The 15,642-nt window shown below is 36.7% G+C and overlaps 1 protein-coding gene and 1 long non-coding RNA gene across 2 annotated transcripts in view; both read right to left on the reverse strand.

Moving 5' to 3' along the window:
• LOC114151037 (glypican-1-like) overlaps positions 1 to 15,642 on the reverse strand; it is a 42,935-nt gene that overhangs the window by 11,395 nt on the left and 15,898 nt on the right. The window contains exon 2 of the mRNA XM_028027921.1: positions 1,293 to 1,451. Within this exon, the coding sequence (XP_027883722.1) occupies positions 1,293 to 1,451 (159 nt within the window). The remainder of the gene's footprint in view (positions 1 to 1,292; positions 1,452 to 15,642) is intronic.
• Positions 5,265 to 8,356, reverse strand: LOC114151039 (uncharacterized). Its single transcript, XR_003596872.1, has 3 exons — positions 7,710 to 8,356; positions 6,031 to 6,107; positions 5,265 to 5,922 (listed from the first exon to the last, which is right to left on the reverse strand). It is a non-coding gene; the product is annotated as an uncharacterized LOC114151039 (long non-coding RNA).

Raw genomic sequence — 15,642 nt, forward strand, 5'->3', positions numbered from 1 at the left:
ACTATATAACTTTGTTATCAATTTTTTATCTCCTCCCCCTTTCTGGTAATGGATTAGGAGGTTTTCTATTGGTGTGGGATTTAGTACTCTTTCCCAGTCCCTGTGTGCAGACAAAAAAGAGCGCAACTGTAAATATCTAAAGAAATCATTTTTCTGGAGATGAAAATTCCTACATAACTCTTCAAATGACATAAGATTGTTCCTGTCAATCAACTGATGAAGGAATGTAAGCCCCTGTTCAGCCCATTTAGAAAACTTTTTGTCTAAGAAATTGGGTGTGAAGGATTTAATATGTCCAATGCTTGTTAATATTGACAAACCTCTTGGTAGCTTGAAAGAAATTCGCACTTTGTTCCAAATGTTAAGTGTGGTTTTAGTCCACAATGGCAGATCCTTTACTAGGATATCTAAAAATGGCAATACTTTTAATGGTACTGAGCACTTTGCTCTGTAATGGTTCCTTTAATATCTCCGGTTCTGTCAGATGGATACAAAGTGACAATGAGAAAAAACAGAGAATATTAGAGAATCAGAGTGCTGTCTCTGTACTATAATGGCTTCAAAGGCTGTGGACTGCTGCCAGGCTGCTGTAACCACAACCAGATGGACAGCCACATTACTGCAAGTCCACAAGGCCTTACGCCTTAGACTAATAATAATAATGTCTTGCTCTGAATTTGTCCTCCTGCTGCCCAGTCTCTGTCTTTATTTTTGCGTTTTGACTCACTGTTTCTGCTCAGCGCCGATGATTTGTTCTCACTTGCTGTGTTTGTGTCTCCATGTTGGTATTGGAGGCACTTCTCAGTTTTCTTCTTCTCTACATCGCCCTCTGCCTCTGATATTCACTGATCTGCAGCCTCGACTCCTCGATGGGTCAACAGCTCATTAGCTGAACTAGCTACTGCCTCCAGGGGCAACCTTTTTTCTGGTGTTGGCGGGGGTGTGTGTGTGTGTGTGTGTGTGTGTGTGTATATCCCTAAAGATCAGTGGATCGGCTTATCGCATTTCATTGTGTCTGGCTGACTCCGGTCTCATTATAGCGCCCAGGCAGGGGTCTTCTTGTCACACAGGACACACAAACCTGCATCCACACACACACACACACCCACACACACACACACACACATAATCACTGCTGTTATTGAAGCTGCGGTATTGACCGCCAAACACAACTTCGCAAATACCCAACCCACAAATGTCACGCTCCTCTGGGTGCGCTTCTGAAGGTTTGTTATTGAGCTCTGGCAGTAATGAGTGTCTTGTATGCACTCACACACCAACACCCTACTTACTGTCAAAGCTCCTGTGGAGATTGTTGAAAGTTGCCTGCAGGGACCTGCCGGCCTCTCTGATCAGTCCCTCGGTCTCCTGGGCGCTCAGACTGGCCAGGTTTCCCTCCATGGTGATGGTGCAGCAAGTGGGACCCTGAGGACACATCCTCAGCTGTTCACCTTTAAAAAGAAGGAGAGACGTAATTGAAATGCATACATTTTTATGAGTCAATAACTAAATTAGTCAGTTTTTCAACATTACTCTAATTTACAACCAAGTGACACCTGAAATTACAACAAATTAACAGCTAGAGTACCTTCCACACCCTGACACCCTCATCTTAAGACATGCAAACATCTTTACAACATCCTAATCTCTTTTTTGTTGTAATTAATTTCAGATACATAATTTGTGACTTTCAGATGATGCAGGGTTACGGTTAAAATAGGGATGCATCAATACACTTTTTTTACTTCCAATACTGAAATCAGAGGCTTTTATTATCGGCCGTTACCGATCCCATACAGAAGAAACACAGTGCTAATCTGACTTGAATCTTTTTTCTTTCTTTTTTTTAAATGTACTGAATTTGAAATGACCAAACATGTAAAAACAACTTTAATTAGTTCAGTCAGTATAATTAGGAAATGAACAGCCGAGGTAAAATAAATAATAAAGAAACTGAAACTGACAAAAATAGGTTGTCTACCTAAGGCATCACTTAACATAATATTACTCATTTTAAATTAGTAATACTATTCTGTGGGGATGAAAAGAAATACTTTTTCTTTTTATAAATTCACTCGTAAAACATTAACAAACATCTCTAAACCTATCTAAAAAAATAAATAACACTAAAGCAGTTTTTATTACTTTCACTTTACTTTTTCACATTAATTAGTGTCTTGTAATTACAACAAACTTCAAACTACTAATTGACTTGGTTAAATGAGTAGCCTTGAGCCTCTTGTGACAGAGCACAGAGTAAAGTGATGAATAATAAAGAAAAATCTCCAATATTCAATGTCAGAAAGATGCAACAAACTCTGGCTCCGTTTCAGCTCACCATCGCTCTAAATGCCCAGAGAGGCTCGTTAAATTGCTCAAAGAAAAGCTGAGTCGATTTTGGAAGCAGCTCAGGTCATTTAGATCTATCCATGTCAGTCCTTTGCATTAGATGAAATTAGGGCTGCATGACATCAGGAAATGTGTAATTGTGATATTATTGCTGAAAATTGTGGTAACAATTAACCATCATTTTTCAACAACTCTTGGTTAGATTTTGCATCTTATAAAATAAAAAATAAACATCCGGAGGATTTCCAGGGGCAATTAAGAAAACATCCAACTGTATACAGCATTCTGCCAAACATTGTGTCCAAAAGCAGCAATTTTCACACTACAGAGTGATTTTGTGAATGTGATTGTGTCTCAGTTAGGGAGCCAGTTAGGAGGATGAAACATGCACACTTTGGTTGATACAAAGGATGATTTATCTGCTTCATTCACATTAAGATTTTAAACTTCTTTTAATCAGAATAACTAACATCCAAACTAAAATATTTCAAATCATATAGTCAAGCATGAATATTTAAGTAATTAAAGTGTCAAATCACTTAAAAAAAAACTACATTTACTTTGAAATACTGTTAATATATAGCACCACAATACATTAAAGATCTGTTATTGCCATAGCAACCTTCCGGAGAAGCAGCATTCAGCTTCTATGCACCACAAATCTAGAATAAACATCCAGGAAACTGCAAAACAGCCGAAACACTGAGCTCCTTCAAACCCAGACTAAGAACCCAGCTGTTCAGTGATGCTTTTGAAACATTTTAAGTGAAACATTAATTAACATTCTGATGTGTAACGACGACAAAATGTAATGTTTCAGTTGTTGACTTTGTATTTTTATGAGGTAAAGCACTTTGAACTGCCTTGTTGCTGAAATGTGCTATACAAATAAACACGATTGACTGATTGTTTTAAATTAACAAATACTTAATATTGTAAAAAAAAAAACAGTACTGCTTCCATTGGCAGATTATTTGAGAAAAATGTCTTGTTATAAGTGAAATAATCCGCCAATGAAACTAATACTTTTTTAATCAATTAAGTAATTATTAACTTAAAACAAGATATTTTTTTTGCTAAGATGTCACTATACAAATAAACTTGATTGATGCAGTATACCTTCATTAATTTATAAAATGACAATATTTCATAGAATGTTATTAATTTTAAGCTTCAGCGTTCATTAGTTCAGATCAGAAACTGAAATCCTTCTTTCCTCCAGTCAGTAAATTAACCTTCTCTCTCACTCGTCATACATTTATAGATTCGACACTCTGCGTTTTTGTGTGCGAGTTCTATCCATTTTCTGAAATGCAAATATTTTTTTGCACATAGAGATGTATTTGACTAGGCTTCCAGTAGCCTGCAGCCTGTCTGCAGCGTTAGTCTCATGACAGACACCAGTCCTGTGGATTTCCCTCCCTGTGCGTGTCTGTGAGCCTCCGTCTAAGAAGGTTAGGGGTGAGTAAGTTTCCCCTCAGCTGTGTGCTTCACTGCTCTCCGCCTTCTTAACAGGTCCAACGCTGGTGGCTGCTCGTCTTATCGTTGGCGTGCGTGTGTGGGTGTGTATTTGGGTTGCAGGGCAGGAATTTGTTCATCGCAGTAAGTGGAGCAGAAGAAAGACGCCTTCATCAGCAGCTCTCCGTGAATCCTTCACTTGGTGGTTTGTGTGCAGGATGTGATAACAGGGAGAGCTGGATTACAGGAAGCAGCGCCTAATGTAGCACCTTGTTTCTAAGCTCTCATCTTTTTACTTTACACAACCAGTCATTTGAAATTTTGCTTGTAGTTCTAGCCTTTATGCACAACTTAAAGGGACATTATTGTGTAAAATCTATTTATTTTTTCTACTTTAAATCATGTTATAATGTTATTTCTTCACCAAAAACATACTTGGATTCCTTACGCCTAAATCAGGAGTGTCAAACTCATTTTCATTTTGGGTCACTTCAAAAATCTAAATGTTCTTAAAGGGACAGTTGTGCCAGAATCTATTGATAAGCCCATTGAATTGTTAAAATATCAATAAATATCTGTTTGTATCAGCATTCAATGAGTGTTTGTTAAAATAAAAAAATATTAAACATCTTTTCACACTGATCAGTCCATCCAGGATTTTGTGATTGCTTTTGTGGGTTTTTTGCAATCAAAATCACCAATTTTGTGGTGCTAATTTAGAAATATTTGTAAGGAATTTGTGCGACAGTTGTGCTAATGGATGATGTCAAATGTGACTTCCTTTTTTATTTTAAATCACAAACTACAACTTCACATCAAGTAAGGCTGAGGCAGCAGGCACTTAAACCCAATGTTTTTGGCCAATTTTGAGAAAAATGTGCAGTAAAATCAGAAACAAATCTGGGGATCTGTTAATTTTGTGTGAATTTTGAGGATTTGTGAAAAACTGGAAGGACTAATTGACGTAATTTGGAGTCTGGAGGGCCACATGGAAAGCTCCTGCGGGCCAGATTTGGCCCCCGGGGCTTGAGTTTGACACGTGTGGCCTAGATGGAGCAAACACCACGTTCGAGGCGCAGTTTCTCCTCTGAGCTGCAGTTCTCAAGTTTCCACATTACAGAGCAGCTCCCCCACTCAGCTCCTTCAGACTAGCCAGCAGTAATTAGCAAACACCTGGTGGAACTGCATATCTGCTGAGCTCATTGTACACTGTACTTCTCATTACAATGCTGGTAAAAAGGTTGCTTAAGGATTAATAGAGGAGTCATGTTGTGATGACTTTACAAAGGTGTAGTTTCAGAAAGAGCCGGAGTTTTTAAAGAGACAGAGGCCCAATTTCAAGATGTTAAATTACAAAGTCAAATTTACTTTTAAGTCATATTTGATATATGACATATTTGACATGTTATATATCAAATATTAACGTATCATATTTGATATTTGATAGCTGAAGGTAACATAATTACTTGATTTTGTCCTAAAATGATTCTATGTGGCTGGAAAACACATAATACAGACCCTTTTATTCCACAACCAAAATACTCATCTAATAACTCATTATTTATCCGTCTTAAGTTTCATTTAATGTACAACCAAATGGATCTGTCTTCTAATCTTAACACTAGAACTGCCAAAATTCTAGAAGACCATAAAATCAGACCGGAGGAAGTAATTTTTATTCAGAAGTTTCCAAAACAAAAACAAAAAAACACCACCATCCATTAGTCCACATTTTTGTCAAAAAATCCCAAAAGCTTGGAAGTTTGAGGCTGGGAGAAAAGAAATTGATAGAATGAAGACTTTTGCAAGACAAAAGTCTTCAAAACTTCAAAACTCAGTGGAAGAGGCTGTAAATAAATAGGGTGAGAAGCGGTGAGTGAAAAGCTCCACACTGAGAGGAGATGTGGGCCAGGTGTAATCAGTCTCAGTAGGTGATTTGGTTGCTCACACCGTGTTTGCCCTCAGGCTGCAGCATATATTTTGTTATGTCTGCATCTGGAGGGATGAACACACACACAAGGTTGCACTACAGGAGACCCTCATTGACATAACTTATGCTGTCAGCCTCGGGGAGATGAGGAATCAGATTCCTGCAATGGGAGGAGTTCTGTCCATCTGCAATAAAAACACTAGCTTCTTTAATCAATAACAAGTGGGATTATGACGTTGCAGGCAGCTCATGCTCAAATGTCCCTGATTAATATGGACTATTCTCAGTTTTACCAGATGTGATCTGAGTCAGAAGAAGGGGTGGACATTTCCCCACACTGAGATGAATCACCATGAAGAGATGGATGACTCTGCATTGACAAAAACAAACCAACAGTTTGCTGCCAACAAATAATTTCATTACACACTTGTTAATTATAATAAAGCAGCTCAAACAGAAGACGATTCAGAGTTCATTAATCAGTCGTCATTCTGTCTCGTCTGCTTTGTGTTTATTTTAAAAGCCATACATTAGCACTCTTTTATGTACTGTTTGTTTCCAGTTCAAAATAAAATCTACATAGTCTGTGTAACATAAATCAAAATTATCTAATGCAAATACAGTTTAAAATGACACTAAAACAAATATGTCCATAAGGATTAACAAAAGTATTTCTATTCACTCAATGCCAGAATGAGAAAATTTATTTCTTGTAGAAATGTTACTTAAAAGTCAAAAGTTCACTTATTTTGCCTTAGTGTTTGATATAATTGCATTTTAAACTATATAACAGGTTTACAGGTTTTGGATATATCATAATGACTAGCTGGATTTGCCTTGTTCACACACACTTTTCAGCTTTGTCCACACATTTTCTACAAATCAGGACTTTGTAATGGCTACTAAAATGTTTACTTAGTTGCCACTTTGAAACTAATTTATCTTTATTCTGTGACCCAACATGTAGCATTGGAGCTACTTGAGGGAAAGCTTTAATTTCCAGGCATTATTACAAAAAAAGCTTTTTTCTCATTTATTTTACTGCTTCTACTACTTTATTAATAAATCACTTTTAATAATCCCACAGCTGCAACATAGTACTTTGCAAATAAAATTAAAGAGCATTTGAAACATAAAAAACAATAAGAAAACAGACTTAAAATAGCAATATGAAGCAAAAGCCTTAGCGTGTGTCAAAAGCCAAGTAATAAAAAAGCAATGGGAGATTGTTCCATATTAGTTATTTCAATTTTTATGAATCTTAAATCCCAATAAAAAAAAATTCTTGTAAGATGCTCAAAAATAACTATCTTCCTTCTTGAGCTGCCATTCAGCAAATAGAAATAGTTGTAGTAATACTAATTGACTAAAAAAAGATTATTTTTGTTGAATGGTAAAATGCAATCCCTGTTTATACAGCATGTAAATGTGGCTACATTAGAAATTATATGCTTAAAGGTAACATATTTCATACTAATTTAAAATGAGGATCAATTTCAATGTAAGCAGCACCAACAGGAGTCACACAGTCAGATATCTGTAAAGTACAACGTGCTGTCAAGGCTAAACTCAATAAAACTCTGATTAGTCTGCTCATTGCTGGAGGCACATGTTTTATTCACTTCATGAATTAGGATTGGGTAAATATTTTAGTATTGATTACGAGCAAAGTTCTGCTGTTAAATTTATGAGGATAAACATCTTTAGTGCACCACCATCTTTGGCTTCCACACAGATTCCCACAAAAATCCTGAATCCATTCAGATCCAAACATGTTCCTCGTTTTGCCTGCAGATGTTGAGAAGCCAAATGTGTTGGCCACACAATGCACGTCAAGACAGACAGTAGCATTTAGCATTTCGTTTCCCTTTTCCCATTCAAAGCATTTGGCTCAGACTTCCTTCTTGGCATCGCGCTCTTCTGCTTCATCAGCCTTTGTTTCCTTACATTCCTCGTGGCAGATCCAACATACCTGAGCTCGTCTTGACAAGTGAGCCATCCCCACCGAATGTGCTGAGTAGACAAACAGCCAAACCTGCACCAGTCTGCATTCTGACAGTTTAAAAAACAATAACCCAACATTCAGCAAAAAAAACAACAAAAAAACAAACCTTTATCAAGGCAATGGAAGGTGAGGTGACAGGAATATAAAATTACAAACATGGGCTTTACACTCTGCAAGCTAAAAACGAATTCAAATCAGATTTACTCAGAAATAACAGGAATGAAATTCATCAATTCATCAAAACCCGAAGCACTGTTTACTTCTGAAACCTGATCAGAAATGCATTAAGGATTTTTAAACATGTTTGTTGTTGCGTCCTGCAAGCTTCTGCATCATACATAAAAAATTAATATAGGTTTGTTTTCTGTCAATAGTTACGGGTAAATCAATTTTTGAGTTAAAAAAAACATGTTTGCTCCCTAAGTTGTGATTTGTTTTATGTGCCAACAAGACTGAGATTTGCAGAGAAATTTTAATGCTGCTTTAAGAGCACATTTAGACACCGTCTTTTTTTTATGAGGAGGCCTGGTAAAGGTTTCTTCTCAGGTTGTTGCCACAACAAAATGCTCAATGCTCATTTGTTACCATGACAAACTCCATTGCAACATTTGCAAAATAAAATAAATAAGAGAGAAGAAAATTGCTTAAGATTAAAACTGGGCGATACGAGAAAAATCCTGTCACGATATTTTTTTTTTCTGATCAGCCAATATCGGTATGTTACAATATAAAACACAGCTATTCCGAGGGATAGATTAGCTTCTCAAAATAAATTTAGAGAAGCTGTACAAAATGAATACCTACAAATTTAAATGTTTGAACAACACTCTTATCAAAAGAGTTAAGTATGAGCAACATCCTGGAAGAAAGTTTCCACATAAGTTTCACTTTATCAAAGTAGTGCCTGCACACCAAGAGCCAAACAGAAACAGTTAGGCTGTGGAAAACGAGGCACTGAACTGATCAGAACTTGCTGTAACAGAGTTGCTTTGCGCTCGGTGCCGAGGTGCAGCACCATGTTCAGCCAGATGAATGCTGAATTAATTTGATTGTGCAATGACATCTCAACCCCAGCTGATTTCTCAGGCTAATTCAGGTCAGATTTTGACAGCGATAAATTGATGTTACCAAGAGATTATGTAACAGTAGTTATAAATAATGCAGAGGTACAGAGTTGTGTGACCAAATTAAAGAAAAATGTAGGTTTTTATTCTTGTACCATCAAAGTGTGTAAAACACTTTTTTTAAATATTCAATTTTTGCTTTCAGCTTTTGTCAGATTCCTTCTGTCCCCACTCTTATTATGTCTTTCAATTTAACTTGTTCATATCTTTACATGGCAAACTAAAGAATAAAAATATTCAAATAAAAACAAACCTTGCTCATAAGGAGAAATATGTTCTCAGCCGGTAGTGAAAGATCCGTTGCATTTTTCCCGTTTAAGACAGCAGAATTGTTATATTTCAGGAATGAAAACTGGTTGATTTTATTATTTCCTAATTTTTATGTGATTTCCAGACTTTGTTACCACAAATTAAACTATTTTTTTAGAATATTAAGAAATATTATTTTATGACCACACATTAAAGAGGAAGGTAAGATAAAGTTTAGATAGAAATATGTTGATTTCATTCTCAACTGGCTCTGAGATTTTAGTTTTTAGACTGCAGTATAGAGTATGAACATTCAAACTCCACTTTGACGCATACTGAGTTGTATTTTTTATCCAATCGCGACTTTTTTCTTTTTTAATTATCCATATTGGGTTTTAATATCTGTGGTTTTATGATTTGTAATTATCAGTGTGCTGCTGCTCTTCTTTGAAGTCCACTTTCAAATTGCTGATAATAAATAGTCAAAAAATGCTTAAAAATGTCAACTTAAATTATGTTGTCTTTGTCTCAAACAGTGAAATCCTGTTCACATGCACACTGTTTAATGAGGACCTTTCTCTCTTAAACAAAAGAATAACGCTTTCTCTGATCTTCACATAAATAATTCATGATTGAGCATGACTGGAAGGCTGCTAAAGGCAATCATTCAACAACACATAACAGCAAATCAGAGCTTTTCTCTCTCAAATATTAGTTGGAAAGACCTGGTATTTATTTTTCACGTAATCTATTGCACTGCAAAACATCTGAAAGTGGTTTAACTTGAAAGTGAAAGTTCACCTGCTGCCTTGAAAATACAATTCAAGTCAACAAGAAAATTGTTTTGGTTTTAACTCAGAGATTTAAGTTTATGAAGTTGATTTAACAACATTGTTTCTTGAGTACATTAATCTTGACTTGTGAGTTTTTACTCAATGCTGCAATTTAAACCAATAATTATTTCACGATGTGTAACAGAAATCACACATATTTCTCTATTATTTTCACTCACAATATCGAGTTAAAATAACTATTTTACTTTAGAATAATTTAAATTCTTGTTTCAAACTGCACAAACAAAATTTCTGATTTGATAATGAATTTTATTAAACATCACAATGAATTCGGCTCAAAAACATTTAGTTTGAACAGGACATTAAAATAAACATTTTCCTTAAAACACAAGAGTCAGATCAACAAACTTCCATCTCAGGATACACAAACATGCCGCTAAGCATTCTGGGAAATAGTTCCCACTCCTGTCTTTTTCTCCTTTCAGTCTTTTAAGTGCTAACCTAAAAAACCCTAGTTTATTGAACAACTGGAGGTTTGACGAAATTAACAAAACATTTAACACAACTTACTGCTGTAAGTTTATCTTTCACAAACTCACACATCAAATTGTAAATCTTTCTACATTTATTTTACTTAAAAATTAGAATACAGTAGACAACTAAATGTGGCTCAAATGTTTTACAGTGAAGCATATTATGTGTCTGATAAGACACATGCGATTACATTGTGAAAACTGTAAACAATGGCGCCATAGACAGCGAGACTAATGATAGCTACTCCAACAGGAAGCACCGTCCTCACTGCACAGGAGTTTAAAGCAACAAATCATACAAACATGCTTTACTCCTCTCTGTGTGGCCTTCAGGTTTGACTTGTCCTCTTTTAATTGTGTTATATTGTATTTTACTACTTTATAATTATCTAGGTTGTTCAACTTTAACTCTCTCCTCAGTTTTCACTTGTAGCACAAGCACATAAAGTAAACTAAATCAGTTCTCTTTACCTGTGAAAATTGTATTTTTTAAATGCTTCCAAGATCCAGAACTGTTGAGGCATTAAGGAGGTTTAATGAGATGTGAAAGTCTAATTGCGCCCTCAGCTGCAGCAGAAGTGCTTCATCACACGTCTTACCTGCCCTCCGCTGCAGACTAATCTCTCACAGAGGTGAGGCAGAGCGTACGCCGAGTCAGCAGGGCCAAATGACAAGGTTCCACGTGTATTACTGTATTTCAGCTGATTCCACCTTAGAGAAATGCAAACATAAAGAGCTCCAATCTGCTAACATCACTCTTATCCACTCTGTTTAGATCAGGGGTGTTTAAAGTGTGGCCCTGGGGCCATTTGCGGCCCCTGGACTGATTGTGTGTGGCCCAAGACTTCAGATAAAGAAAGATATAAATGTCTACCTCCAGTACGGGTATTTAAAATAGATGGAAACTTTTTATCTTTAATTACAATTTTAAAAAGTAAAATCTTCTTACAATAGAAAATATTAGCTGAAACACAAATAATCACACTTTTTGATTTTCTCTTGAAGAACCGATGACTTTTTTACCCAAATCTACTTTTTATTACCGTAATATCATAAACTTGGCTGAATACAGCAAGCATGTTCAAAGAAAGAGCTGCCCAAATCCTCATTGATTAAACTGTTTTTTGTTGGGATTTTTACCTAGAAAATTAGCCAAATTATTTTCAATAAGGCAAATCTCCAGAACCTGTTTTAAATTTTGGATGTAGAATAATTTACACATCTTTTTTCAGCAACAAATTTGACTTATATTTTGTTTATAGTTTAAGTATTGCATGTTTAGCTTATTGTTGACTCAGTAACAAACATTTCTTTTCGCTCTCAACTCCTTTTGACTCGATGATCTTGGCTCATTGAGTTGCTGTACAAACAAATTAAAAATGTATTTCAAGAGATAATCAGAACATCCATAAGTACTCCTAGTTCATCAAATTAATCAGGAAGTGAGATGTTACTCAGAAGTATAATTTTTGAGTTTTTAATCAACTATGCTCTTTTTTTATTTTTACTGCTGCTTCATAAAAGGAACCAGTCCAGATTAAGACATCAAGTCATTTGTGATGCAGAAAGATACATATGGAGGTTATTTCCTTGTTAAAACAACTGAATCGCAGCTTTCTAACTAAAAAAAAGAACAGTTTTTATAGGTCTTTCTTTAGAAACATGAAGCAGCTTATCTGGTTTATGATATTATTGTTAAAGTATAAACTCGTGTCAAAAAGGCAAGACTTGAAACACATACATTTAATTAACTAAAGCAAGTCATTGTCCTGTTGTTTGCTCAAATGCCATTAATTTGGATTACTGTTGTCACTGAATTTATATAAATTTAAGAACAGATGGTATCGTAAGCAACACACTGGGACAAACTAAAAAAACTGAAACATTTTCACCAGTTTTTTCTCCTCTTTTTTTCAACTCTTTTCTTCTTGTCTTACTTTCATCCATCCTGCCCTCATTTAACTCATCTCCTCAAATCTGTCCAACTTCTTCCACTCCTCTTTTTCATTTTAATGTTATGGCCTCATTCCTTTCACTGCGTCTTTACTTGACTCTCCCCCGCTGGGATGAAAGTTTGTCACAGGAAGCAACTTTGCACCGTGTTAGTTACTGCGGAAACCGCCTCCCTAACTGTAACCAAAGTGACCTCCAATTTCTCCAATATGACAACATATGCACACAAACGGCGCAGTTCACGCAAACCATGACACAGACAAAGCAAAACCAAACGCCGTCGTTACAAATAAAATGCAAAGCCTCCGCTAAAACAGTCTTTATTTTAACACACTCCCTGATCCTGCCCTTGCTCTGCCATCACACGCCACATCAAAGCAGCTCACTGCTGAGCAGTAAAAGTGGTGCAGTAGTTTGAATTTATTCCCTTCAGTCAGACGTTTATTCACTGCTTCCCTTTCCTAATGAGCGTCTTACAATAACCCTGTCACTTACTGCGGCAAATTACTGCTACCTAAATGAGAGTCTGATGGAATGTGTGTGTGAGTGTTTCCATCTCACACTCTCTTCATCATTTAAGACCACCTGTATGTGATTTAATGTCCCACATGGACTTCCTCCCAAAGTACACTTTTACCATTTTACTATGCAGTGAAAAGCAAAGGAGCGCAGAAGACGAGGGGAGATGTAATGATAAGAGAGCAGAGAGAAGAAGGAAAAAGACGGAGGGATTAGAGGGCGATAAAAAATAGAAATCGACAAATCAGGAGGAGTAAAGTACCGTTAATGGACACAAAGGCAGAAGGAAGTAAAAAAATCAAACATTACCCTATAAATATCTAATAAATCTGTTGAACTTTATTATTTATAAATTTACACTGGATCTAAAAAGTTGCTTATGATGAAGTTTTGTACCGGTTTATGATAATTTCACCCAGCAAATAAAGCTGCTCAAAGCTTCAGTCAACATAAAATTCAATCAGGTTGCCTGTCTTGTTGCTTAGACCTGCAAATTTCAAAAATCAAAATGCAGCAAAAGCCTGGAAACAGGATTTAGAACAGAAACAGATTGAAAGGTTGTGAATTATTATTATTAGTAGTATGCTGCACATGAAACACTACCTCAATTAGGAGACCATCACTGAATAAATCAAAAGTGCTACTACATTTACAACAGCTTAAAATAATTAGAAATCTGAAGTATTTCAGGTATTCCTTCATTTTAAAATTAGTAGCAACAAAAAGGAAGTTGGGAGTATGTAGGGGAAAAAAAGAACACAATGGGCAGACACCGGGTAAAAAACGTTACTAAGAATATCTCACCAAACCATTCATTAACCATGTGTGTGTGTTTATGTGTACACATGGCACCAACTCCTCCATATAATACTGTAATTCTATGTTATTTCAGGGAGCACCTCAAAGCTCCTGCACTAATGACCACTTTTACTCAAATTCACTCAGTGTGCAAAAAGGCTCAACATGTGCCAGCCGGTGCATGCCATGCATGTTGCAAAGAGTCAGGATCTGCCTCTGAGTGTGCACATTTGTGCAAGCATGTGAATAATTGTGGGGCAGCCAAAGGTCACACGAGCAATCTCTGACTCTCTTTTCTACACATGCCTTTAAATCAAGACTGATTCGTCTCTCTCCATGACAAATCAATATGAGACTTTGAATCAAGCATGAAATAAAGGGTTGAAAGTGTAGAGGGATTATCAGTCGACGTCACGTTGCATCAGCAGCCACTCTGCTGCACATCACCTTCAGAAAACAGGCAAGAGTACATTATTCTAACTGCTTAAACTACTTACAATTAGGCAATCAAAATCATTTAAAACTCGCAGTCAGTGCAGATTACCTCTCCTCACCTTTGCGGTAGCTTTGCTCCATGTGTAGATGTCAGAGATTTTACTTTTAGCACAGCATGTCTGTACCTCTCACTACATCCGGTTCAATCTGCTGCATTTTAAATGTCTAATGGCTTAGTTTATCACCTGCCTTGATGGATGCAGCCACATCTTAATTTTATTGCTAGGTATGACCAAAATAGGAAGAAATTATTCTCTTCCCTCTGTCCTTCATAAGCAGAAAATAAATTCTCTTTTCTTTTCTTTTTTTTAATGAAAACTGACATTTTAGGAAAACCCTATTCCAGTGCCCTCGCTCACCATGTTAGCCTTATTTAGAGAACCTCGACATTTCTCATTGAGAGCTGATGATCTCAAATTGAATATTGCTAGTGAGTGCTAAAACCAGCCACTGAAGTTTTTTATGTATTTTTTGCCATTTTCTCTCATCCTCATCACCTGCATAATTTATTTTATCATGCTGTGTTAAACAGTTGTGGTACGCTAACAACATCCTAGCTAATGTTAAGACGCGTGAGGGTAACTATGGCAACCACTGACAGTTTAAAGGTCTATTGGCGGTTTCTGCAGTCCTACTGCGCGCGCATCCCCTGTGTTTACAAAGTAAGGGCACAAGAAATCATGTTGGGTGACCTGCTAATGCAAAGCTTAGCTGGTTTAGATTAGCAGATTAGACATAAGGCCTAATCCAGCAACATTGGAAGGCTGTGGCCAGGAACAGGGTGGATATGAATGTTTGCATGAGAAGAAAAGGGGGTAAAAGGGGGCAACACTGTGTTGGATCCTCCATCAACGCTCTCTGTCTCTCTCTCTCTCCCTGTCGGGCAGAGGAACATTAGGCCGCCGCCTGAGGTCGGCCCTTTCCAGATCAAGTCTTCAGAGTCAGAACGGTGAAGAAACTGAATGAGTGTGACACTGGCTCATTAGAGCTGCAGGGGAAACAGCCACATGGTTTTCTTTTGGAGCCTCAGGGGAGCTGGATGCTTGAATGAGGCAATCACAGCCATCGGAGGAAACACGAAACCCTGGTGCATGGGTTTAACGTCTGAGCAAATCTTAGACCTACAGCAGGGTCTAAGATGGGATTAATGAGCGCATTCATTAAGATGGAAATAAAAATGTTAAAGAAGCTTTGCAGATGACCGTTTCATACCTACTGGCTCTAAAAAAGAACCAGCAATTACCTGATGAGAGACAAACGCTTGAAGAAGTGATTGAATGAAAACCGAATGAGTCTCAGGAGAGGTGGGCCATATGAACTTAAAAATGTATCGTAATACTTTATTGTATTTATTGGGATAACAATGAAACTAATAATTATTTTTTTAAAGTATCTATAGCTTCTTTTCTGTCCTTTTTAACCAATTATGTGGCTG

Source organism: Xiphophorus couchianus, chromosome 9 (assembly GCF_001444195.1).
Source record: "Xiphophorus couchianus chromosome 9, X_couchianus-1.0, whole genome shotgun sequence".
In the NCBI taxonomy this organism is placed as follows: domain Eukaryota; kingdom Metazoa; phylum Chordata; class Actinopteri; order Cyprinodontiformes; family Poeciliidae; genus Xiphophorus; species Xiphophorus couchianus.